Below are 25,491 nucleotides of genomic sequence, written 5' to 3'. Positions count from 1 at the left end.
TTATTAATTAAAATATTTTTGATTTAAAAATATATTAAAATATTTTTTCCAAAAATTATTTATAATATCATTTTATTAAAATAATTTAAAAATACATTTTTTTTAATATTTAAAAAGAACAGCAAAAACAAATGGTTTAATCTCTAGTGTGAGGGGAACTTAGGATTTTAAAAACTACCTGGAAAAAAAAAAGTTTTATCTAAATACTGTTCGGTCACATTAAACTAAAGTTACAGGTATAAAACTAGGGGTATTCAAAATAACTGATTAACCGAGAAAACCGAAAAAAAATTAACCAAAAAAACTGAACCAAAATGAAAAACCGATTAAACCGATTTTTAAAACCATAAATTGTAGCAGGTTCGGTTCGGTTTCGGTTTTGAACCAGAAACGGACCCATTAAACAATTAACAAAAAAATATGGTATAAATAGTTACCTAATCGGCTGACTCTTCCTCCCTGCATCTCATCTTAAAAAAGCCGCCTCCTTCCCAAATAAATTCTCAATCTTCCTCTCAATTAATTCACAATATTCCTTTCCTAGTTTCTGCATTCCTTTCCCAGTTTCTGCACTTTTCTACTTTCTGCACTACCATCAGTGTTAAAATGTTTAACAAGCAAAGCTCTGGCCTCCTTTGTTTGGTTCAACTTGATAATGAATGTATCATATATGTATATAGAGAGATTTGGTTTAGATGTTTTCTTGGCTTCAAGGATAGCAAACATTTGAATTGTGTTTCTGGTTCAAGAAACCCCAATGATACATGTTCATGTTCATAGGAGCAAAGGTGAAAATCCAGCTAGGTTTCCCCAAACGAGCACCAACCCTTGATAAACTCTTGATCAACGGCAACGCTGGCCTCGAAGGAAGGGGGGAGATCATGGATGGTGTGTGAAGCGACATTGCGGATAATGGCAGATTCATTTTTCAAGCCAGATCTGAATTCTTCCAGGTCTTTCTTGTAGATTTTGATGACGGATTCAGATTTGGTTGCTAAGGTTTGGACGAGAGAGCCAAAGGACCGGGTGGAGTTTTGGGTTGGCGGGTCAAGGTTCGGGTTTAGGTTTCCGGTTTTTTGCCAAGAAAACCGGATTTAACCGAACTGGACTAGTTCGGTTTGAACCGGTTTTCGGTCCGGTTTGGTTAATATTTCACAAAATTAATGTAATTCGGTTCGGTTGGTTTTTTGAGTCTAAACCAAATCGAATCGAACCATGAACACCCCTATATAAACACCACTCCGTGCAAAATTAATTTATAAAGAGTTATTAATTAAAATATTTTTAGTTTAAAAATATATTAAAATATATTTTTTTAATTTTTAAAAATTATTTATAACATCACTTCATTAATAAAAATTATAAAATTATAAAAAATTATTTTTTAAAACATAAACTTTTATCTAAATACTGAATTGATAGCATACCAAAAATCATTCATGTGAGTCTGTTTGTTTTTGTATTTTAAAAGATTTTTTAAAAAAAAATTATTTTTTTTTAATTTTAAATTAATATGTTTTAATATGTTGATGTCAAAAATAATATTTAAAAAATAAAAAAAATTATTAACATGTATTTTGAAATTAAAAATTATTCAAAAAATAACCACAATCACACTAACAAACAAGTTTTTAATTTAAATATGAGGCTATCTTTTATTTCATGAAAAATTTGTTTGCAAAATTATCGAAGGCTTATATTTTATTAGTTAGAAAAATTCATTTTTATTTGAAGTTTTCCACGACTTCATTATATATATAATTTATTAAATAATATAATAAATCATGATATATATTATATACAACCAAACATTATATTATAAATTTAATAAAGTCCAAAGTATAACCCATTGGCTATTCGAAGAGCTTTTCCTTGTTTGCAAGAGAAGAATTGTCGGCCTTGGTAGCCTTGACCGACATCGAGGTCCACGTGGTAAATATTTTATTCAACCCCTTGGACTTTGAAAAACAACCCCGACGCTGTAAACAAACTCTATTGATTTGACGCAGTTGATTTTCATGATAGGATCTTTCTCTACCGTTCGATTTATCCTACAGGATCTAACGTGAGGAATTTATTAGCACGGTCTACAATCTCCGCCATCGGATTCAGCTGAAACCACGGGAGGGTTCTAAAATTAATAGAGTAAATTACACTTTCAGTCCTTCAGTTTTTGACTCAGTTACAACTCCGTTCTTCTTATTTGAAAACATGTAACCCAATCCCCTACTCACTCTTGATGATTTTTCTTTTTATCTTTTTTTTTGAATTTCAATTTGATGAAAAAATTAGTATCCACTTGTCTCTTCACACATATCGTAACCTAGTTTTATGTAAAAATTATAATAGTGGTTACAATTTAAAATATTTTTTTTAATTAAAAATATATTAAAATGATATATTTTTTTATTTTTTAAAAATTATTTTTAAAATGAACTTATCTAAAAAATTCAAAAAACATTAATTTTTAATAATTTTTTAATTAAAAAACATGAATTACATCGTGGAACAACATGGAAGCTTTTGTTGGTGTTTCTTGCTGCAGCAACTTCTCATTCTTTTTTATAATCTTAGAATAAAGTTTTTTTTTTTTTAATTCTGTGTCATTAAAAAATAATTATTTTAAAAATAATTTTTCAAAGTTTTAACTATTTATTGTAATTATTTGTTGTGGTTTTTTTTCAGCCACTTGTCATTCTTTTATCCGTTCTTTTTTATAATATATTGACTTTTTTAAATGATTAAATGAGATTGACATAAATCATAATATTATAATTCATTTATTTAAATAGTTAAATTATTTAGTATCCGTTTATTTATGCTGGCAATCATTGTTGGCCGCAGAAACAGACAAGCACTTTAGTCCAAGGTTTAGAGAAAATTGAAAATGAGTAAAAAGGACTAATTTATAAATTTTCAAATATGAAGCATTGAATTTAATACTATATTGATTAAAAAAGAAAAAAAAGGCAAAGACCAGACCGAGATTGAGGGAAAGAAAGAAGGAAAGGCGCCGCCGTGCTGGTTTTCGTTTAAATTTTTCGAATCGCATTTTGCTTCCTCTGGCGTCGCCTTCGTGCTGGTTTTCGTTTTCGATTTGTCTTTTTCTGCCTCTGGCGTTCCTGCGCAACTCGAAAGTTTTCTACTTTCATTTCTTCTCTAGATCTCTTTAGAGCAATCCATCCATCGGCTTTCTCGTTCATTTCTAGCATTGCTACCACGTTTCTCTCTCGAAGGTACTTGTTTCTCAGCTCGTATTGTTATCGATCTTGTCGTCCTTTTGATCATCAATCCGTTTTCTGCTAGATTGTTCTCTGAAATGATCGATTGATTCGGTAAATAATTCTTTATTTTTGCTTGCTAGATAGATACCGTTGCTCCACAGGAAAATTCTCTTATTTGTCGACTCGAAACTGCAGCGATAGCACGCTATTATGGCAAACGCATTGCAATTTTCGGCGACCGTACAAGCTGCCTCCCCTGTTTTCTCCAAGAGGATGCATTGCCAATCTTTACGACACAGACCGTCGCCGCCGCTTAATTATAATTATAATTATAATCTTTTGGCTACAAGTTTGGTACTGTCAAAAAGAAGTCGTAGAGCCTTGAAAGTGAGTTGTGAGGCAGCCAGTTTTGATCTACTTGGAACGAACAAAATCGATAATGAAGCCGAGAAGAAAATAACATGCGTAATGAAGTTCGGTGGTTCTTCGGTGGCGTCTGCCGAGAGAATGCGAGAAGTGGCTGAACTTATACTTAGCTTTCCAAATGAGAGGCCTGTCATTGTTCTTTCTGCCATGGGAAAGACCACTAACAAACTTTTGCTGGTATGCCTGCCTGTACTTTGATTTTCTGTTGTTTTTATTAATTTTTCGCGGGGAAAAAAGTTTTAGTATGGTCAACTTAATTATAGGCTGGAGAGAAGGCTGTTAGTTGCGGTGTTACTAATGTAGATAGTATTGAAGAGCTGAGTTTCATAAAGGAATTGCATTACCGGTGAGGATTTTGATTTTTGCTTCTATTTTACTTTTATTATTGTTCCATGAACCATAAAATTCAATTGATATTAATCTATCATATCAGGACCGCGAAGGAACTGGAAGTAGACGAGTCGGTTATTGCAAGTGAGTATCTGTTGGCACTCATTTGTGGCTAATGCTTGAAACTTGGTTTGCATCCGAAAAGTATTATGAAGTTCTTCTACTTTTTAGATAGATAGAATTATCGCTGTAATTTATAAACTATTATAGAGGCGGGGAGGGGGAATCGTAGAATCAAGTTGTACTTCTTATTACAAAGCCAGCGATGCTAGGACTCATATACTATTTCCTTTATCAATTCTTTAGCCTCATGGACAAGTGGAAACCTCTCATGCTGCTCCTTTTGCAGAACACTTGGAGGAATTAGAGCAGCTGTTGAAGGGAATTGCTATGATGAAAGAGTTGACTCCACGCACTAGAGATTACCTTGTTTCTTTTGGGGAGTGCATGTCCACAAGGATTTTCGCTGCATATATGAATAAAATTGGTGCAAAAGCTCGCCAAGTATGCAGTTCTCTTTCTTCTCTCCCTTTTTCCTTTTTTAAACCATCTTAATCTGAATGATTGTTGTCATTGCTTGTAAAGATTTCTTGCTGAGCTGCTTTTTGAATCCACATGCCTACAATGACAACTTGATATTTTAAATCAATCATCTGTTGATCTCCATTTTCTGTAATTGCTTATACAGTAATCATTCAACCACGCTGAAAACAGCAGCAGAACAATTTGTTTGGAGTCTACTCATACTTGGTTCCACTTTCTTTCAATTGTAAATGTAGTGTAAGGTTTCGGATAGGCAGACAGCTTGATAGGAATTTTATATGTTTTATGGATCAAATAAATGGTATTATCTATCATAAACTAAGGGGGTGCATGGGCAGCTAATTTTAAATATAAGATTTTCTCAGATTGTGTCATTTGACTATATGATTGGAAAGGCTTTATCATGTGTTTAATGTGAATTCTTAATCCAGTATAATAAATTACCAATCATGGTAGCCTCATATTTCAACACAAATAAAAATGTGTAAATCAATTGTATGAGCAATTAAAAGTTTCAAGGGTTTGCCATGTAATATGTTTATACTCTTCAGTGATTAAATTTTAATAGAATGAAATAAATCTTATATCTTTTGTTTCTTATTGGAACAATTGTACGTAGCAGTAATCAAGATAAAGAATCACCTGGACTCTGGTAACTAGTTTTGGAAGAGGAGTGCAGCTATTGCTCAAAGCTGCTTAAAAACTTTACTGATCTACTCAGATTTGTGGTATTATTATGCCATGAAAAATATCCAAATTGTTAATATATGATTCTAAAGATGGATCAAAGATGACAGTAGACCTATAGTTTCCTCTCATGAAGATTTGGTGTATTTTAGATGGAGAAAAGTGAAGATAAAAGTGCATTGCAGTATTGCATTCATTTTATAAATAACAAGACGCCCATGGTGTTACTATTTTGGGATTTTACTGTGACATGAACACTATCCTGATGACAGCACTATAATATGTTGTATTTTCCCCTTCTGTTTTGCAGTATGATGCTTTCGAAATTGGTTTTATCACCACAGATGACTTCACAAATGCAGACATTCTTGAAGCAACTTATCCGGCTGTTGCAAAGAGTTTGCATGGAGACTGGATCAGTGATCCTGCAATTCCTATTGTTACCGGCTTCCTTGGAAAGGTCTTTCCCCTAGCTAATTGCTCAGCAGGACAACTTGTTTGTGAAATTAATGAACTCAGTTTTAGTGAGAGTTTCTGGATAGCTCATCATAGTGTGCTTTTATATTTCTAATTGCAGGGATGGAGATCTTGTGCTATTACTACATTAGGTCGTGGTGGTAGTGATTTGACAGCCACAACCATTGGAAAAGCATTAGGTTTGAGCGAGATTCAGGTAATTGCAGACACTGGAAGTTTGCAATACATAGTGCAGCTCCAAGGAATTTTTCCATAACTTCCCCTCCCAAATACAACAAATTGCATCAATATTAAGTCCTCCATTTGTTTATTTAGTCAGAGTTTATTAATTAATATAAAAGGCTAAAGAGAAAGCTGACCATTAAAAACACAAGATCCAGTAACCTGAACAACATTACAACACTGGTCATCTAGGAGACAAGTGATGGCTGAACTCACTAAAGTACCATTACCTCAAGCACCACAGGAAAGAAAGCCCAAAACCCAAGAATAAACTCTGGTGTCTGCCACAAGAAATCATAGCAAGAAGCAAGATCATTCCCTGTTATTATCCTCTTTTGTCACTCAGCCTTAATTCCCGCAGCTCTAGTTTTCCTAAAATGCCAACACAACTATCCATCCAAACCACCTACACTACCATCACCTTTGGCACCAACATCAGCACTACCTCAATACTGCAGCCTAATCTACCAGCGAACACAAACACCAATACACCCACACCACTTTGCAGGTAGTCAATACCAACACCCAAGTCCTCAGTCCTCATAGCCTAGCCCTCCAAAACCATAAAACCACCAATCTAAACAACGCCACCACTCCCAAACCACCAGCACCACCACTCAATCCTCAATGACTGCTGCCTATCATATTCAGCAACACAAGAAATCACACCACCTTCTCCACAACCTGAGACCATTGACTCCACCAGCCTTACCGCCACCTCACTACCAGTCAAAATACCAAAGCACTAACACCTCCAGTGAAACCCAAGTGTAAATCATAAAATACCATAGATGGTTTTAATTTCAAGCAAGAGAGGGAAGAAAAGGAGGATAGGAAACCTAGATCCAAGAACAAGGATAGGAAACTCAGATCTGAAGACTATCAAAACTATGAAAAAAGTGAGAGAGAAGAGAATAGAGACAGAAGTAGAGGAACCAACTAGAACTAAAATTCACTATTTTTCCATAATCCATACAGATACTGGGAAAAGATGGCCGTGTCTCCACTGCATGCACAGCTTGACATTATTCTTGTTTCTTCTATTTTCTGTGACTGTCTTTCTTCATTCATGAGTGCATTTACAAATGAAATGTAAGCATGCAAGAGAATGCTTTTTTCTGGAAAATATAGAACTGTGCTGAATTTGATGGAAGCCTCTTGAATCTGTTTCTGTAGAAATTACATTTTTTTTTTTATTGAAATCAGATTAATACTTTTATCTATTATAGGTGTGGAAGGATGTTGATGGTGTTTTGACATGTGATCCTAATATATATCCACATGCTGAACCTGTGCCATACTTGACATTTGATGAGGCAGCAGAACTAGCATATTTTGGCGCACAGGTATCATAATTTAAATGTCCTATCCAAACCATACCATACATGAGGAATGAATCTTTACACTTCCCTTTTTTTTGGCTTGGGGGGGGGGGTTGAATGAACAAATTCTAGCGGAAGTAGAAACTGACAGCCTAAGCAAGCATGTCTTCTCTAACCTTTTTGTTTGTACGTTTCTGCACTGCAGGTCTTGCATCCACAATCCATGAGGCCTGCCAGGGAGGCTGATATTCCTGTTAGGGTTAAAAATTCTTACAATCCGAATGCTCCTGGAACTCTTATCACCAGAGCACGAGATATGAGTAAGGTTTGTATTTGATGATTTTAAATGATTGTAATGTGAAGAACTTAGAATAAAATTAATCTTTCTTTGTCCATATTTCAGGCAGTACTAACTAGCATTGTTTTGAAACGGAATGTTACTATGCTGGATATTGCTAGCACCCGCATGCTTGGCCAATTTGGTTTTCTTGCTAAGGTTAGCTGCTAAAATTGGATTCTGATCCCTCTTTCCCTCAAATATGCCAGCTGTTGGTTTATTTTTCTCATTGCTATAAAATTTTATCCTTTCAGGTGTTTTCAACCTTTGAAGATTTGGGAATATCAGTGGATGTTGTAGCTACCAGCGAGGTCAGTATCTCCTTGACACTCGATCCATCAAAGCTTTGGAGTAGAGAGCTGATTCAGCAGGCAAGCGTATGGTGGCTTTATTTTAGTTGTGATTTATATATTGGTATTATTCTCCAGCATGATACATTATTCATGTCTACTCTTGGCATTCAATCTCATCTGTTGTTGTATTCCTTAAACAGGAACTCGACCATGTTGTTGAGGAGCTTGAGAAAATTGCTGTAGTCAATCTCCTGCAGCGTAGATCAATAATCTCTCTCATTGGGAATGTCCAGAGGTCCTCTCTGATATTAGAGAAGGTGCTCCATTGCACTTTTCTTTTTGGTTTTTGATGAGATGTGTCTTTTGAAAACTTGTTTCAAGTATCATCTATATTGCTTTTGTTCGGTGATGAGAATCCTGTCTCTTCTATTGAATCTTTTAGTTTTTGTCCCCCTCATTCTCTGGAAGTCTAACATGTTGGGTTATTGAATCATGGTAAATGCTTTGTTAAAATTGATAAAAACCGAACCAGAAGCAACTTCAAAATGATGACCTTGTGGGATAGATAGATTTTTTTTAAAAAATGCTTGTCAGTCGTATATTTGTTTTTTAAAAAATCATAGCTCAGCATAAATCTTACATGACCTGGAAGTTTCAAAGGACCTTTGGTTGTTATATATTTTACAGCAGTGTTAGGAATGCTGTGGTGAAGGGTTTGAACCTCATCTTTCTATTTATTTGCCTCTTCATTTCTGTTAATTATTGGATTGATGTTATGGCAGGCCTTCCATGTTCTTCGTACTCTTGGAGTCAATGTTCAGATGATATCACAGGGTGCTTCGAAGGTATCACATCTCGACTATGATTTCCTTTGCATGTCTTTTTCAGTATGTAATGCACATTTTACAGCTTTAGAACCCAAGAATAGGCCTGTGAGCACCTCTCATGCACATTATATTCCTTCAAAGGATCCAGGAGCCGCCTTAAATAGGGGCATCCAGCTCTTTAAGCGTGGAGCTCGAATGCTTCTAAGCGATTTGATGATTGTCGTGATCAAGTAACTCGCCATTTTGGTTTTTCTTACCAGGTTAATATCTCATTAATTGTGAATGACGATGAAGCAGAGCAGTGTGTGAAGAGTCTCCACAAAGCTTTCTTCGAAACTGACATCTCTGAATTAGAGTGGGAGTGTGTATCTGGTAATGGTTCTGCCTCCACATGATGAAGTCGTCATTAATTCTTTTTTCTATTAGATTTCTTAATTACAATGAGAATGTGTTGGCAATGTCTGTCTCAACGTGATCATGATCATTGATTTTCCTGTTTTCATCTTTTTGCCCTAGATATTCATTCAATATCTGATTTTACATAGATCAGGGAATTGTTTCCCTCCTAAGATTAAGATGTAGCCAATTTTGTACGTTGAATCCCTTCGGGGTTGATCTAGTTAAGACATTGGGTCAATTAGATTTAATTAGATCAATGTTTTTTTGGATCAAATTAGAACTCGGACTGGATCAGACTCTAAATTATGAATTTTTTGGGTCACTTTACTGGTCTAGACCGAGTTTAATAACTATTTTAAAATATATAAAATATCTACAAGAACGGCTTTATGGAAATTTTTTGCTTTTGTGATAGCCATCTAGTTGTTCTAGAATTAGAAGGAAATATTTACCGCGCAGATGTTAATTATAACTTGTCGTTTATCAAAATTAATTAATTAGTATCTATTAAAAGTAATTAAATAGGTTCTTGACCAATGTTGGCCATCCATGAATTAACATTTTTTTTTATTCTCCAAATGCCTTGTATCCCAATCAATTCTTCCCAGTTTACCTTTCTTTTTCATTTTTCTTTTTTTTCAGAATACAAAAAAATAAATGACTTAATGATAGCTACACACACAAATATAGAGATTAAAAATATAGTTTTTAAATTATCAAAGATTAATTAGTTAGTTTTGTTAATTATAAGGACCAAAGTGACAATTAACTTTATAGTAGGGGGGAATAATTATGGGACTAAAACATATCCATCACTCATTACAGTGTCCATTAAAAGGAAATCATGTGGATAAAATGAATATATCGTGTTAGAATAGGTTAATGCCACATAAACTTTGAAGTTAAGGAGTCAAGTTATTTTGTCTATGTGGTTGAATTGTAATTGCATTAAATTGAGTGGTTGGAATCATAGGAGACCTTATTCTATATCAGCTTTATTTTTATGTTTTAAAAATGTTTTAAATTAATTTTTTTATATTTTTATATCGTTTTGATATGTTAATGTAAAAAAATAATTTTTAAAAAATAAAAAGAATATTATTTTAATATATTTTTAAACAAAAATTATTTTAAAAAACAATTATTATCATATTATCAAACACATTAAAGCTATATATATATATATATATATATATATATATATATATATATATATATAATGGAAATCCCTCCACCAATGCTTCACAACCCTGAACCAAGTCATCAATGAATGATAAATTCATGATAAGATATCTCAAGCCCATCTCACTTTGCTAGGGCTCGAGCTTGGACCCAGTAGATCCCACCATCCTGAGCTCACCAGTGAATTTTAAATATCTTTTTAAGATGTTTTAATTATATCAATAGTTTATTTAGTTATTTTTAATTAATTGTAAAATAGCTTTTAGTCTTTACATAGATGATTTATCACTGATGAAAAGAGATTATGCCTTAACATGATCTATTTTAGATTTTTCAAAAGCATTTATTTTAATTTAAAATATTTATATTTATTGAAAATAATCATATCTTAGAAGTGCTTGTACTAAAAAGCCACAAATTATGTAATAAAAGAATGGGCCAGAACAGACAAATGATACTTAAATATCTTTTATTATTATTATAAAATATTTATTTATTTTTTTAAAATTAACTATTCCTTTCTTTTCATATTCAGTACTATAAATTTATCAAAATATAATTTTAAATTTCTTTTCTATTTGAACTTATTTTTCAAATCAGGATAAGTCTTTATCAAAAACCATACTATTAATAAAAAAAAATAGTTATATATATATATAAAAGAAACATCTAAACAAAAACAAATTTAGCTAGAGGAAGTTTTTGAAAAGATTTATAGAAAAAAATAGTTTAATCCAATTGGCCTCAACAATTTCTTGAAAAAAATTTATAACTTTTTGAAACTTTTTCATGTAAAAAATGCGTTGTTTCTTAATTTGTTATGAAAATAATTATGTTCACGTATTATATAAATTGACTTATGTAAACATACCAAAATTTTATTTTATAATACAAATTTTAAAATTAAAGAAATAAAAATTAATAGCATACTACCACGGGAGTAATAAGTAACATCTTTTATATGATGATATCTCGGACACCACCTAGAATCAAGATTGTCGATTCTGTTTTGGTAAGTGTTTTGTTTTTTTAATTGGAACAAAATGTTTCAATTTCAAATTATTTTAGTGTATCATTTTAAAGTTGTACTGTTCACACACACACATATATAAAACATAATTAATTTCAGCTATTACATCAATGTGATTTTTAAAGTAAAATGGAACTTGAACATCACATATGCCAATCAAGATCATTTGCCTAATCAAGTCAATCATAAAGTATTAATAGTGTATTCTCCATGTGTGTGTGTGTCATTGTTGACTCGTAAGCTTATGGCTTGCAAATACAAGAACATAGATAAGAGTCTTGTAAGCACCCGCTTCTTCAGGAAGAAAAAATAATGAAAGAAAAGATGAAGTAAGGAATTCATTGGCAGGCTCCTTTAATACTATTTTAGAAGGTTCAAGATAGTTTAATGAACTAATAAATGAATCTGGCATAAAGCAGCTACTCTTAAATTGAAGACTTCAACCACCGTGCTATGCAATAACATCCAAACATGTAACCACAATATAGTTATTTCACCACTTTTATTAATATAATTGTTAATTATACTTGAGCATAAAGTTCATGAACAAGCTAATTTAACTTAGATTGCTAATCTTATAGACTATATAATCCAAATTGTGGTTTACATCATTTAATGGCTAATAGGAGTCCAGATGAAATGTGACTTCAGTGACGGTGATAGTGCTGGTAATCATTATGATGAACATACAGTGACATAATTTCTTTAGATATGCTCAAGTTCTAATCAAAGACTGCACAAGGAAATGAAATTATGAGCAGAGATTTTTCAAATTGAATTAAAAATTTAAAACCACTCGTACATTAAGAATATGAGGATTTTATGGTCTATGTAAAAAGTTAATATTGTTGAACTTCCAAGATGCTAAAATAAAGATATTGAAAAGTTCAATGCATCTAGAAAAAAGGTCTTAAATAACTTTGTAATAAAAGCCATTTTAATTCTATACTTCGAACCATGAGCAAAATACACTGCATCTAAAAACTTTTTTCAACTCTAAGATGAACTGAAATACCACTCTAAATCAATTCTTGAACACACCTCCTTGAGAAAGCTTAAATTACTAAATCAAAGTTCCAAGATTATGCCTTATAATGAATCGACAAGAGCCAGGGATGGAAGGCGGAAGGTGATGTTGCAGCAATGCAGCATGCAAGACAACAAGAGATAAGAGGGAAGATTGGAGGGGGAGGTTGTGAAAGACAAAGTGTTGATTGTAATTGTTTTAGGTGGGAACTTGGGATGAGACTATGTGAGGAAGAGAAATTAGGGATTGGTTTTTAGTATAGACTTCAGACTTAAAAGAAAAAGAGCTTTTATACGTAGGTAGTTGTTTCCAAACTTTCCAGAGCTTTTATATGTAGGTGGTTATTCAAATTTTCTTGTGTTTATTTGTTATTAAAAAAGTTGATCAACGAAAAATATTTTCCGGTCAATAGAATACACTTTTTTGTCAAAGAAAAATTTAACTTGATTTCTAGGAAAGTGTTTTCCTTTTATTTTGGATGGAAAACACTTTTCAGAAGTTGTGAAAAATTTAAAAATATCATATTATTTATTGATTATGTCAAATTTGATCCTCAAGCTTTTGATTGCTATATATTTTGTTTGATTTTTTTTTTCAAATTCATCCCTTAAAATTGGATTTAATTTGATTTTTTTTAATTAAATTTGATCATTATTTTTATGATTTTTATTTACTTTTCTCTTATCATTTTTTTAATTAAAATTTTTTATCTATTAAATTTAGTCCTCATTCTTTTGATTGTTACTTATTTTATTTACAATAATTTATAAAATTATTGTTGTTGTTGTTGTTGTTGTTATTATTATTATTATTATTATTTTAATTTCATCATCTTTTAATTTTTTTATCTGTTAGATTTGATCTCTATTATTTTAATTATTATTTATTTTATTTGAGATAATTTATAAAATTAAATTTTTTTCAATTCCATTCTCATTCAATTTTTTAATTTGTAAGATTTGTTCCTTATTATTTTAATAAACTTGAAAAACAAATAAAACATTAATAAGTTATTTTCTAGCTCATTTTCCATAACATAACTAAATACTGGAAAGTGTTTTCCAACTTACTTTTCATAATACTACAAAACATTGAAAAATAATTTAGTTTTCCAAAATTCACTTTTCAAGAAAACTACTTTACAAAAAAAACTAATTTTTTGCAAACAAACGTGGTCTTAGTTAATAAAATTAAACTTTAAACCCGAAACGGTATATATGGAATAAGACTGGAATTTTTGGCCCAAATTTATCTGAAAATTTTAGAACAACCTAAGATTTTAAGTGAGATAAAAATTATTCTATTTTGTTTTATTTCTTGAATTGGTAGCCAAAACGAAACGAAATTTACAACCTCCTAAGAATTCATTTAAGACGACCCCATCCAATAAATAGCCAAACCCGAATCCGCCCCGTTTTATAAAATATCCAAACCCGTAACCTCCCCGGCTAAAGTATAAAAACCAAAACACACCACATTTTCTCATTAGGGTTTCAGAAAAAAAACAAACAGCAGCCATGGCTTGCACAATAGACCTACGCTTCCTCGACGAAGGCTTCGGCGGCAAGACCTACAAGCGTAAGCGCGAACATGAAGCGCTTCAACTAATCACCACCGAAACCACAACCGCCGATGCATCGATGGAGATCGACGCACCACCGGCAAAGCGATCGGCAATACCTTCAACGGATAATCCAGACAAACCGGTAGCCGTGGGAAAGCCAACATACGATGGGGTCATCGCAGGGAAGGTGTCTGGACGGAAGTGGAAGCAACCGAGGAAACAGAGAGCGTCGGCGAAGCAAGTGAGCAAGAGGGGCACGAATTTCGAGGTGAGGCAGAAGGAGAAGGAGATAAAGAAAGCATACAGAGAGAGGAAGAATGAGTTGAAGGAGGAGATTAGGAAGAATAAGGTGGAGAAGAGGAAGATGAAAGAAGAAAGAGAGAAGAGGAAGCAGGAGAATATTTTGAGGTCTGGTACCAAGTTGCAGAAGATCACTAACCCTAAAACTCTCAAGAAGATTGCTAAGTCTAAGGATAGGAAGTTGCTTAAGGTTGTTCCTGATGAGCTTGTCAACAACAACAAGAAGAAGAATGCTAACAAGAAGGATTAGGGTTATTTTTTTCTTCTGGGTTTTATGCTAGTCTTTTCCTACTGTTTATGTTTTTATCTTAGATTCACTGCGAGAATCTTTTTTTTGTTTTGTTTTTTCTGGAGAGTTTTGGTGCTCAAATCTAATGTGGGCATTCAATGGAAATGCTTATTGTATCCTAAAGATTTGGAAATGGCAACACATTCAAATTCTTGCTTGCTTCAATGGTTTTCTTTAGGTTTTTTACTGTGGAGAACAATGCATAGAGAGTTGAGGATGACAGAATTCTGTATACAATTGAATTAACAATGTTTCCAGTCCTTGAAAAGAGAGTGAGTGTAAAAGAAGGCAAGGTCTGAACCCATATTGTCCATAAGAGAGTGAGCGAGAAGGCAGCATCAATCACAACTATGCCGGAAGGCCGATTCTTGGTTGGCAAACTCGGTGGGTTTCAATGGGGTCGGTTCCCAATTTCCCCTTGATCGTGCAGCTCAGCCTAGTTGCCCTGTGATTGCCAAAAAATAGGGCGGCGACATCAGTTGTCGTCACGACATCAGCTCAGGTTGTCGGTCCTTTCCGAATGCTGATTTTCTTCAATACAACGTAATAGATAGCAAATCCTGTGTTCGCATGTATAATCCATTTCTTCTTTCTCATGAGAGGCTGCAAGGATTGGTAAAAAGCAACGCGATAGAGAAGGATTTTTTGCCAAGAGTTGCACCTTCCAGAAGAATTTGTTCACTCTTCAGCTATAACATTGCTCGTGAAATCTTGGAGAAAGGAAAGTAGAGCCTACCTAAGTTAACGCCCTCAGCATTCACCAATAATCCCCGCAAGAACAAGACCCATCTCTAAAATGATGGAACCTGTTTGAATCCCTAACTGTAATTTCCCTTCCAACGATTTTTGAGATCACCTTGATCGCAGCATGGCAGTCTGTACAAGCTCGCAAGTTCTTCATCACTAGGATTGGTGATCCCTCTGGAGTATTGATTAGTGCGAATGCTATTGCTAAGCGTTCACTGTGATATTTAAGAGAGTCAATTTTGCTTTCTTTATCCACGTTCTGGTGGGCACAACTGATATCAGGATCGTACCCTTCCTTTTCCATTTGCTCTGCCAACATTTCAATCTTTCGTAGGATTTCCAACTGCTGTGGGTGTTTGTCATCATTTGCAGAAAAAACATGGACCTTATGTTTAATTTCAACCCAACTATATGCGGGAAGCTTACGGACTCCTCGATCCCTCATTGCCTTCTTCACTTTAACTACACTGTCCCATTGACCAGCTTCTGCAAAGATATTGGACATGGTGACATAAGGGGCAGCATCTCTAAGCACCTTCATATTAAAAAGTTGACCAGCTGCTTTTCTAGCCAGCGTGTAGTTCTTATGAATCCTACACGAGTTCAAAACAGATGTCCACACGATCTCATCCGGTTCAAATGGCATCTGACCCATGAGCTTCTCTGCTTCATCAAATCGTCCACTCCGACACAACGCATCGACCATGGCCGTGTAGTGTTCTCTCTTAGGAGCTAGATTATAGACACTGGTCATGTCATTGAAGTATTTCAATCCTTCTTCAACTAATCTGCAGTGGCTGCAAGCAGTTAAAATGCACAGGAAGCTAACTGAATCAGGTTGATAACCTGACATAGTCATCTCCTCGAAAGATTTAAGAGCGCCCTTGCCATCTCCATTTTGTGCATATGCAGACAATAAAGCGTTCCAAGTAACTACGTTCCTTTCTGACATTTCTTCAAAAGTTTTAATTGCATCTTTAATAGAGGCACAGTTTGCATACATGTCCACCAGCGCACATCCTGAATAAACATTCATGAAACCTGATCTGATTACGCAAGAATGTAACTGTTTCCCTAGTAAAATTGAAGCCAGATTAGCAGAGGCTTTTAAGACACAGGCAAAAGTAGCCTGGTCAGCACCTACATTAGCTCTGCGCATCTCATAAAACAGTTTCAGGCCATTTTCATGGAGTCCTCTCTGAACATTAGCTGAAATCATGGCTGTCCATGGAACCGTGCTTCTACTACTCAGTCTCAAAAATATCCTGTCAGCTTCCTCAAATTTGCCACACTTAGCATACATGTCAACCAAAGAATTTGAAACACGAAAATCTGGATCAGCCATTGAAACAATGACCTGGGCATGAAGTTGCCGACCCATTTGCAAATCTAATGAACTTGCAGCCATGCTTAACATGGTTGGAAAAGGGAAATTCTTGCGATCAAAAGTTGTAAACTGAAGTTCCCGAAAAATATCAATTGATTCTTTTACTTTTCCGACCCAAGCATATGCTGTGATGATCACGTTGTAAGAAACACCATCCAACTCCGGCATCTCATTAAAAAGTTTCCTCACTTCATTCACACAATCATGTTTTGAGTAAAAATCAAGGAACGCATTCCCCACAAACACATTCCTTATAAAACTGGTCTTCACAACAAAACCATGGATTTGTTGCCCAAATGCTGTGTCATCTAACCCTACACTGGCACTTGTAACTGCTGCAAAAGTAAAATCGGAAGGCTTGAAACCTAAATTTTGCATTTCCACAAAAAGCTTAATCGCTTCTTCATTCAGCCCATTGTTTGCATACCCTGTTATCATCACATTAAAAGAAACAGAATCCCATCCGCACATTTCCAAAAAGAGCCGACGAGCTGAATCTAGGCCACCTGTTTTAAAATAAGAATCAAGCAATGTATTGCAAACTCTTAGGTTCAGATGGTGACCAAGTTTGACAATCTGGGCATGAGCCTGATATAATTCTTTGGCCACTTCGAGGTCATTGCACCCAGTTAAAAGAGTTATATAGGTGACATAATCAGGCTGAGAACCGGACCTATGCATCTCAGCAAAAAGCTTAAACGCATCTCCAAAACGATTACTCTTCGAATACGCACCAATCATAGTTGTCCATGCGACTACAGTGCGTTCGTCCATATCGTCAAAAATTCTTCTAGCAACTGTAAGATCTCCCGATTTGACGTATCCAGAAATAATAATGTCTATAGAGAATGAGTTTCTGTTAGGCATTTGATCAAGCAATTGGCGTGCTTGACATAACTGCCCTCTTTCGGAAAGATCCTTGATCATGAAATTGAAGCGGCTCGTGATGGGGTCGAAACCAGTTTTAACAATTCTGGCATCGATGCAGGTCTGGGGAGTTTGACGTGAAGAGGCTCCATGTAGGGTTTTGAGTTGATTTGCCCTGAATGGTGGTGCTTTCACTTTCATGGAAGAACAAAAGAAGAAGAAGAAGAAAAGAAGAGTTATTCGCGCCGTGTCCTCTTAATTTACCGTTGCAAGGGATTATTTCATTCAGAAATTAACATTAAAATTAAATTAAATGAAATTAAAAAAAAAACCCTATACTTGTGGATACTTGCATGGTGAATTGATAAATTTGCCTCATTAACAAAGCTAAATAACTTGATTTAAGGGAATACAAGTCTTTTACACGTGTATTTTTTTTTACTTTTTATTTTCTTGATTTATTTAAGTTTTTTCAATTTGTCCTCAATATTTTATTTGATTTAATTTTTGTATTTAATTTTGATTTTTATTTTTTTTAATTGATATTTTTTATCCATCTATTTATTATTTATTTATTTTTTTCCTTCAATATTTTATTTAATTTTGTATTCAATTTTTTTAATCATTTTTTTAATTTGTTTTTCATTTAAACTCTAATTGTTTTCCTTCATTTATTTTTTATGCAATGTTTAGTCCTCATTGTTTTACTTGTTAATTTTTAAAATTGAGAATTTAATTTTGTTATTTTTTCATGTTTATTTTCTACAAGATATTTTTATTGTCATTGATTTGTTGGATTTTAAGTTTTATAATATGTTCTGTTTTTTTTCTCATGAAGTTATTATTTTTATTTTATATATTGGATTGCGTGTTAGTCTAGTTAATCAGTAATTTGAGGGAATTTTTTTTATGAAATTAGTTTTAATTTTTAAATTTTTTTAATTTAATATTAAATTATTTTTTTACTTTTCAACATAACACATATATCCCTAGCTAGAAATTGTACTAAATTGCAAGCACTACTAAATAATAGTTTGCTTAAAAATATAGATATTGAAGCCGATCCAATTTGGTGGCATTACTTAGAAAATTCATGACTCAAACTTTGATTTTAAATTAAATTAAAAAAATATTAACTCTATGAAACCTAATTGTTTCAATTAGAATTTCAAAAATTTTATTTGCCCAACTAAATCCATTCCTAATTTAATTAGTTCAATTCCAATAATTTTTCTTTAAAAAATGCTAATTTAATATAAATTATTACTTTAGACCGATTCGTAATTCAGTAACTCTAAAAAAGATTTCCATGAGACCCCGAACCAGTTGACCAACTAAGGCTAAAAAATGGCTTGGTTTCGCTGCTGATGGTTTCTTGTTTCTCTTGAAATGTCTGTCACAGCCCGATCCCAAAATCAGTAGAGGAAGAAGAAGAAGAAGAAGAGAAGAGAGAATGGGAGGAGGTGTATTTTACTACATATTCTCATCAGCAGCACTGATTGCACTGGCACTCTACCATCTCATCTCCACCACCACCGCCTGCCTCAAATCTCCACACGCTTACATCGCCAAACCCTACTACCCTTTCTCCTCCTCCCATCGCTTTAAATACCTCCAGCTTTACCTCCTAATCCTCTGCCTCCTCGTTGCCTTTGCTCACCAAACCCTAGTTTCCTCCGACTCCGACCCTCTACTCAAGGGGAGTACACCTGTCCACCGCTTCACCTCTCTCCAATCCGCCGCCGTCCTCTTCCTCTTCCTCATCCTCTCCCTTTCTCTCCTCATCTCCGACTCCACTTCCCTCCTCCCTCTCCCTTCCGATCTCTTCTTCGCCCTCGCCTCCGCCGTCTTCTTCCTCCAGTCCTCATCCTCCGCCTCCTCCGCCTCTGTCCAGACCTCCGATCTCCAAGCCAAATGCGACCAAGTCTCCGCCCAAATCTCCGCCCTCGCCGCCCTCCTTTGCCTGATCCTCGCTTGCCAGCCTAGAATGTTCGTTGCGGATGTGGGATTGGGCGGGGCTGTTTGCTTGCAGGGACTCTGGATGCTCCAGACCGGACTCTCGCTTTACGTGGACGCGTTTATTCCGGATGGTTGCCACAAATTGCTGGATGTGGTGAGTGGTGTGGAGGGATCGACGAAGTGTGAGTTGGAGGATTCTAGATTGAGAGCGGTGGCTATTTTGGATCTGGTTTTTGTGGTTCATGTCATGTTTGTGGTGCTCATTGTTATGGTTACTTATGGAGTTATTGCTAAGAGTTATGGGGTTCGAAGATTAGGAGGATCTTACGAGGCTTTGCCTACTGCTGCTTCTTCAGTTGCTGATTCTTCTTCTAATCATTTTCAAATGAAGGCCTTAACAGGCACGCAGGCCTGATCTTTGGTTAGTTCATTCTTTCTTTCCTTCTATTTTGATATGAGACGATGATGATGGTTATGCTACGTGGGAACTGAAGAAGAAAGAAAGTTACTGTATCACTTCTTTTTACATTTTACTTTGATTGATTGAATGAGACATTGTAACCTCCTGAAACTTGACCAGTTTTTGTGCATACAAACCCTCTTGCTTTTTTATTCGGTAGCTCTGTTTCTTTCTATCCAATTGTGTTGATTTTTGAATATTTGTGCGTGTTTCTTGATTTCTTACTTGGTTAGCATGCCTTTCAATGACTATACTCAAGTCTTCTTCAGTAGATTTTACTTGGTGTTTTGAGGTTCGAGTAAGGTGAAACTTGTTTCTGTTATCCAGATATCCAGCTGTTGCTCCTGCATTTTTCTTTTCCTGCCCAAGATTGCATTTTGTAACAACAATGAGTAAGCTGATAGGCACACTATTGAGATTTTGAGATTGGTGGTTGCCAGATTATGAACTATGTTGTATCCCTTGAATGTAACTTTATAGAGCAGGCAATGCACAATGAAATACTTGGGATGACGCATTGATAATTGATGCTGCTGCCTTCCTACACTCTTTTTGTGCCTGGCATCTTAAATTGAATGCCATGATATAAAAGAACTATGACTTGTTGGCTTCTCAAGAGTATCTACTAGGTTTGTTATATGATCATTACAGAATTTTATTGTCCCAGGATCAACATAGGTGTGTCAAAAAGTCTTTCAGGAAAGTGATAGAATTCTCATTCTGGTGTGGTGGTTTCTAGGTTGTGATCAGGGCAAAGATTTTCAAGGCTGAATACAAAGGCAATAGATTATATAATATCAGCTTGTAGTGAGCACTAGCGTTTCCTTGGGATATTGACCCTGTTAAAGGACTGTTGTCTTTCTATGTTGTCCTCTACGGCCATCATTATTTTTAAAGGCAAGGTCGTTTTCTTGTTGCTATGGTTGCTCTCTGAGTTGAATGTGCCAAGCCTCAATCATTCTCTTTTGGAGTACATTCTTGGTGCTTCCTTGGGGCCACCTGAAGGATAGCTACCTTCCCCTTGATGTCTTTGAGGTTGTCTATATTTAGACTTGTTATTTTTATTTTTGGAAGCACTTAGACTCTTGAATTTGTTGAAGGTCTTTGCGTGTTCTATCATCATAAGATCCAGATTACCAACTGGTGAACAGTTCACTTTTGGCGTAACTAGCTGAATCAATTTATCCTTCTAGAGAGCCAATAGAATGAGGAGAACGGTTAAGTTTTTTGAGTGACTTGTCTAATTTCTCTATGATTTCTTGCTTCCTCATACTTAAATTTGTCCAGTGGACAAATTGGGCAATTAGCATAGAAAATTAAAAAATTGCTCCAATTAACATAGCAGCAAAAAGATTTGGCAAAGTAGCACTCTTGAATGTCGTGATGGAAACCACAACATTTAATTGATGTCACAAACTGTGAAATTTACAAAAACTTAATTGATGTCTTGTTCTAAACCACTGACATCAATTAAGTTCTCCAGTAAACAACTATTGAAGAAAGAACTGGAGTGTTTAGCTATGGGAAAGAGATGCTGGTCTGAATTTATGAGGGGTAAGAGAGGGTAGAGGTTGGGGCAGGGACAATTCTCATTAACATGTGGAGTAAATGTTGGTTTGTAAATAATGTCTAAAGGATGTTGATTTCTGTCACCACCACTCAAAGAAAAGTAGAGGCAAGAAGAGTGAACATCATATGTCATTCTAATCATTTCCCTGTCTTCATACATCCTCCTCTCTGGTGAAAACATGTTGGGTATGAGAATGGTTAGAAGCGCGGGCTTGTCATTTTTGAGAGAGAAGAGGGTTGAAAACCATTCCACTTAACCACCAAAAAACTCATTGATGAAGAATATCTATTTTTGTTTGGGAGTGTGGTAGTAATTATTTTTTAAAATATTTTTAATTTAGAAATATATTAAAATAATATATATTTTTTATTTTTTAAAAATTATTTTTGATATTAGTATATTATAATGATCTAAATATATATATATTTTTTAATTTGAAGTAAAGAAAAAAAATAAAAAAAAATTAAATTTTTTTAAAATTATTTTTGAAATGAGAAAACAAATAGTTATAACCTGTACCACTAAGAAAGTCAAATGAGGATATGATATCTTTGAAGACAAATCAAGGGTGAAAATTTAATTGATTTTGATGTTAAATTTTTGTTGTTGTTTTGTTTAATAATATTTATTAAGTATTGTATGATATTTAATAAAAGTTATGTTTATCGACCGTGATAAAATGAAAATGAAAATGTATTATTTTATTAAAATGTTTTATTGTTTTTCTAAAATGTGACATTTAACAAAAGTTATGTTCATTATGTGTAACAAGATGAAAATGTATTATTTCATGAAAAAAATTTATTGTCTTTTTAAAATATGATATTAAATAAACAGAAGAAGGTGCCCGAGCAAGAGCTCTTTTTAGGAAGTAGGGGAAAGCAGGATCAGAATCAGCAGAATCCTCATATCCGGTGAATTAAGACTATTTTAGCGCCTTCGAACCTTTTTGCCCTCTCAAATAAAAAAAAAAAGTTCATTCCCTACTTTCGCTCCTAGGCTTTCGGGAAAGCGCTTCAACGTCAACCGGGGAAATCTCAAGAGATGAGGAATCTGATATTTATAAAGTGTGACAAGATAAAAATATATTATTTTATTTTAAAAAATTAAAATAATGTTATTGTGGCAATTTTTTTTTAAAATTATTGTGTTAATTAAAAAAAAAACCTTGATTTGTTTAATTTCCTAGCAAGATGTCGGGGATAGGTAACGAGACAAAAATTTAACATGTATGGTCACCATGAACGGAGACGACGAAACTTAATTTTGTCTGTCCCTCGATACATACAGAAACTGCTTATATAATTTCTAAAATTACAAGTCATGTCCATCAAGGTCATTGATTATGCACGGATTGTTTTTTACCATTTTATTTGATGAAACAAAATTGGATAAAACAATGAAATTAAAGAAAATATTCAGATATTTTCAATTATTTTTCTAATAAAAAAAATTTAAATCATGGGAGGGTTAATCTAATTTGTTTCAATCAACCTGATAAGTTTAAAAATAATTTGGATAACTAGTAAAAATATATTTTAATTAAAAAAAATCATTTTAAAAAAACTTGAGTTAACTTGTTAAATTCACGACCTGAGTTATAAGATCATAATAATTTTATATATAGAGCATATCAAAGCAAATTATATATGAAGGTCAATTCTCAATTAACTCAAAGTTGAAGAATAATGAAATTGAAAAAAAAATCAATTAAAAAAATATAAGTCAACTCGAGTTAATTTGTTAAATCTAATTAAGAGATTGTGATAATTCTATAAAAAATAAATTGAAACAAATCATGAAACTTGATTTCTAATTAATCTAATGTTAAAGGATGAAATTGAAAAAAAAAAAACAATAAAAAAAAGATAAAAAAAACAACCCGAGTTAATTCGAATTAATTCACCAAACCTGTGATCTAGGTCATGAGACCGGGGTAAAATTATAGAAAGCAAATAAAAAAAACGTGTCAATGCTTTTATTCAACTCTCCTTACTACAGGTTGACAAATTTTTTTTCTAACGTAGAATGTGAAGGTACTATGAACGTGTTTTTTGATATTAAGTAAAAAATATAACCATGAATTAAAAAGTTGATGCTAGAATGTGTAGGTGTTATTAATATGTTTTTTGATATTGAGTAAAAAATATAACTGTAAATCAAAAAGTTGATACTTACATATAATAAACTATAGTAAAGATTACATGCGTTAATAAATGCATGTAACATCTCAAGCTAATTTTTAATGTAGCAAAAAAATAGAACAATGTTGTAATTATTATAATGAAACACCATTTCCTTAGTCTTTGTTTAATAAGTTTTTAAAAAAAAGTGTAAAGAAAAAAAATTACAAAAATTGAAGATAAGAAAAAAAATATAGTGATAAATAAACCAAGTATAAAATAATAAAAATGCCAAATATATAAAAAAAAATACTTATTTTCTAAAAGAAATAAAAACGATAATGATAATTTTTCCATCACTACAGTAACAAAATTAGCAAAATTTATAATTATACTATTTCTACAGAAAAAATCTTTTTTCTTTTTAATACATGAATAATTTTTGTGTAATTTAATTAGTTAATAAATTATTTTTAAACTTAGATTTATATTTAGCCTTGCCGCGCGCACCTACACGCCTAGGTTGTCCAAGAGGAAATTGGAGCTCACAATATCAAATTAGATAATGACAACATTTATGTTTCCATGGAAGACAACAGCTACTCAACAAAGTGATTCATTAAGGAATTTTAATTTCAATATTATGTTTTGGAATAGTAATAAGATGAAATTTAAAAATGAATAATTATTAAAATATCGATATAATCAACCATGATTTTAATAAAAATAATAAGAGTAAATAATAATAATATAATTTTCTTGATAGAACTTATAAATTTCAACAACGCTTTTTATTTATGAAAAAAAAAATACAATTTAGTAAAATTTTATTTTTCTCTAGAGTTGTTTGTCTTGAAAACAAATTCAATTTAGTTCTTGAATCTTATCCGTAAAGTTTTTAATTTTTAGTCCTTGTAATTTTAGAATTTTATATTTTAATTCTAAACTTTATTTTTTAATATTTTAATTTTTAAATATTAAGATGAAAAAGATAAAGTCGCTAAAAAAATAAAAAGAAAAAGATTTTAGACATTCACATTTTAATTAAAAAAAATATTGATCTTGATGTTAATTAGTTCTTCTTAGAAAAGAAAGTTCAATTAAGGTGATTTTTACTCTTTAATCATGTTAAAAAAAATAAATTAAGGTTCTTGATTTTTATTTATTTTGTTTGTCTTTTTATTTTTAAACCGATTAAAGATTATTTTGGGATTGTAAATGACCTTATTATAGTATTTATGATTTTTTGAAGTTTTTTTTTTTTTAAAAAAACAAAGTTGAAAATTAAGTTTTAGGGGTTGAAAATTCATGTTATTAATAAAAAAAATTCATCAAAACAAGTAAAAAAAATGCATAAATAACAAATGAGGATTTTGACTAAACAAATAAATGATTTCTCCAAATTCTTAATCTTTTAAACTCTTTCAAATATTTATTTTAATTGCTTCAAAATTAAATAAAAATTAACTTTGAAAATAGTTTCCATGCCTCTATTTTTTTCTTCTATTTAATAGTTTATTGTGTGTATATTATCATGAACTATCAAGATACTTTGTAATCAAAACTTATAAAACTTTTGTATTTATATTTATCTTTTACTTCTTACTAAAAAGATAATTTTCAGTTCTAGCCTTTAATTAACATTAATACTTTTTTATATAATTTATTAATTTATATATATTTTAATTTATTATATCATCATCTTTTCACTACTTAACTAAATTTTTTTATGATATCAAAAAACCATATTCATAACTCAATGTGTGTGTCTATATATATTAAAAATTAACTTTAAATAGCGAGAATTTAAAAATATATCTTGCACTTCTAAAAAATACA

General features: G+C 32.8%; 4 protein-coding genes across 8 annotated transcripts; 3 read left to right on the top strand and 1 right to left on the bottom strand.

Moving 5' to 3' along the window:
• The first annotated feature begins 2,955 nt into the window (after nt 1–2,955).
• On the top strand, nt 2,956–9,398 carry LOC118043698 (aspartokinase 2, chloroplastic). 3 transcript variants are annotated; one of them, XM_035051742.2, is made up of 14 exons: nt 2,956–3,236; nt 3,369–3,827; nt 3,914–3,996; nt 4,084–4,124; nt 4,390–4,544; nt 5,581–5,730; nt 5,848–5,943; nt 7,199–7,315; nt 7,497–7,616; nt 7,695–7,787; nt 7,883–8,005; nt 8,122–8,238; nt 8,704–8,766; nt 9,009–9,398. In XM_035051742.2, the coding sequence occupies exons 2-14, from the start codon at nt 3,435–3,437 to the stop codon at nt 9,141–9,143; spliced, it is 1,686 nt and encodes a 561-aa protein (XP_034907633.1). In that variant the 5' UTR covers nt 2,956–3,236; nt 3,369–3,434; the 3' UTR covers nt 9,144–9,398. The 3 variants fall into 3 exon arrangements, with proteins under 3 accessions (XP_034907633.1, XP_034907625.1, XP_034907641.1); XM_035051734.2 differs by having other exon boundaries at nt 3,365–3,827; XM_035051750.2 differs by having other exon boundaries at nt 2,957–3,236; nt 3,365–3,827; nt 7,883–7,999.
• Nucleotides 9,399–13,850: 4,452 nt separating this feature from the next.
• Nucleotides 13,851–14,704, top strand: LOC118043687 (uncharacterized). Its single transcript, XM_035051724.2, has one exon. It carries the CDS (start codon nt 13,904–13,906, stop codon nt 14,498–14,500), a length of 597 nt encoding a protein of 198 aa, XP_034907615.1. The 5' UTR covers nt 13,851–13,903; the 3' UTR covers nt 14,501–14,704.
• A 136-nt stretch (nt 14,705–14,840) lies between these two features.
• Nucleotides 14,841–17,909, bottom strand: LOC118043677 (putative pentatricopeptide repeat-containing protein At2g01510). Its single transcript, XM_035051718.2, has one exon. It carries the CDS (start codon nt 17,739–17,741, stop codon nt 15,297–15,299), a length of 2,445 nt encoding a protein of 814 aa, XP_034907609.1. The 5' UTR covers nt 17,742–17,909; the 3' UTR covers nt 14,841–15,296.
• Nucleotides 17,910–18,835: 926 nt separating this feature from the next.
• LOC118043655 (uncharacterized) lies at nt 18,836–21,188 on the top strand. 3 transcript variants are annotated; one of them, XM_035051710.2, is made up of 2 exons: nt 18,836–19,920; nt 20,699–21,188. In XM_035051710.2, exon 1 carries the CDS (start codon nt 18,994–18,996, stop codon nt 19,912–19,914), a length of 921 nt encoding a protein of 306 aa, XP_034907601.1. In that variant the 5' UTR covers nt 18,836–18,993; the 3' UTR covers nt 19,915–19,920; nt 20,699–21,188. The 3 variants fall into 3 exon arrangements, with proteins under 3 accessions (XP_034907601.1, XP_034907595.1, XP_034907588.1); XM_035051704.2 differs by having other exon boundaries at nt 20,627–21,188; XM_035051697.2 differs by lacking the exon at nt 20,699–21,188 and adding an exon at nt 20,287–20,582 and having other exon boundaries at nt 18,837–19,920.
• Nucleotides 21,189–25,491: the final 4,303 nt, after the last annotated feature.

Source organism: Populus alba, chromosome 2 (genome assembly GCF_005239225.2).
Source record: "Populus alba chromosome 2, ASM523922v2, whole genome shotgun sequence".
In the NCBI taxonomy this organism is placed as follows: Eukaryota; Viridiplantae; Streptophyta; class Magnoliopsida; order Malpighiales; family Salicaceae; genus Populus; species Populus alba.
The sequence above is the reverse complement of the archived record's forward strand: the minus strand, read 5'-3'. Positions and strand labels throughout refer to the sequence as shown.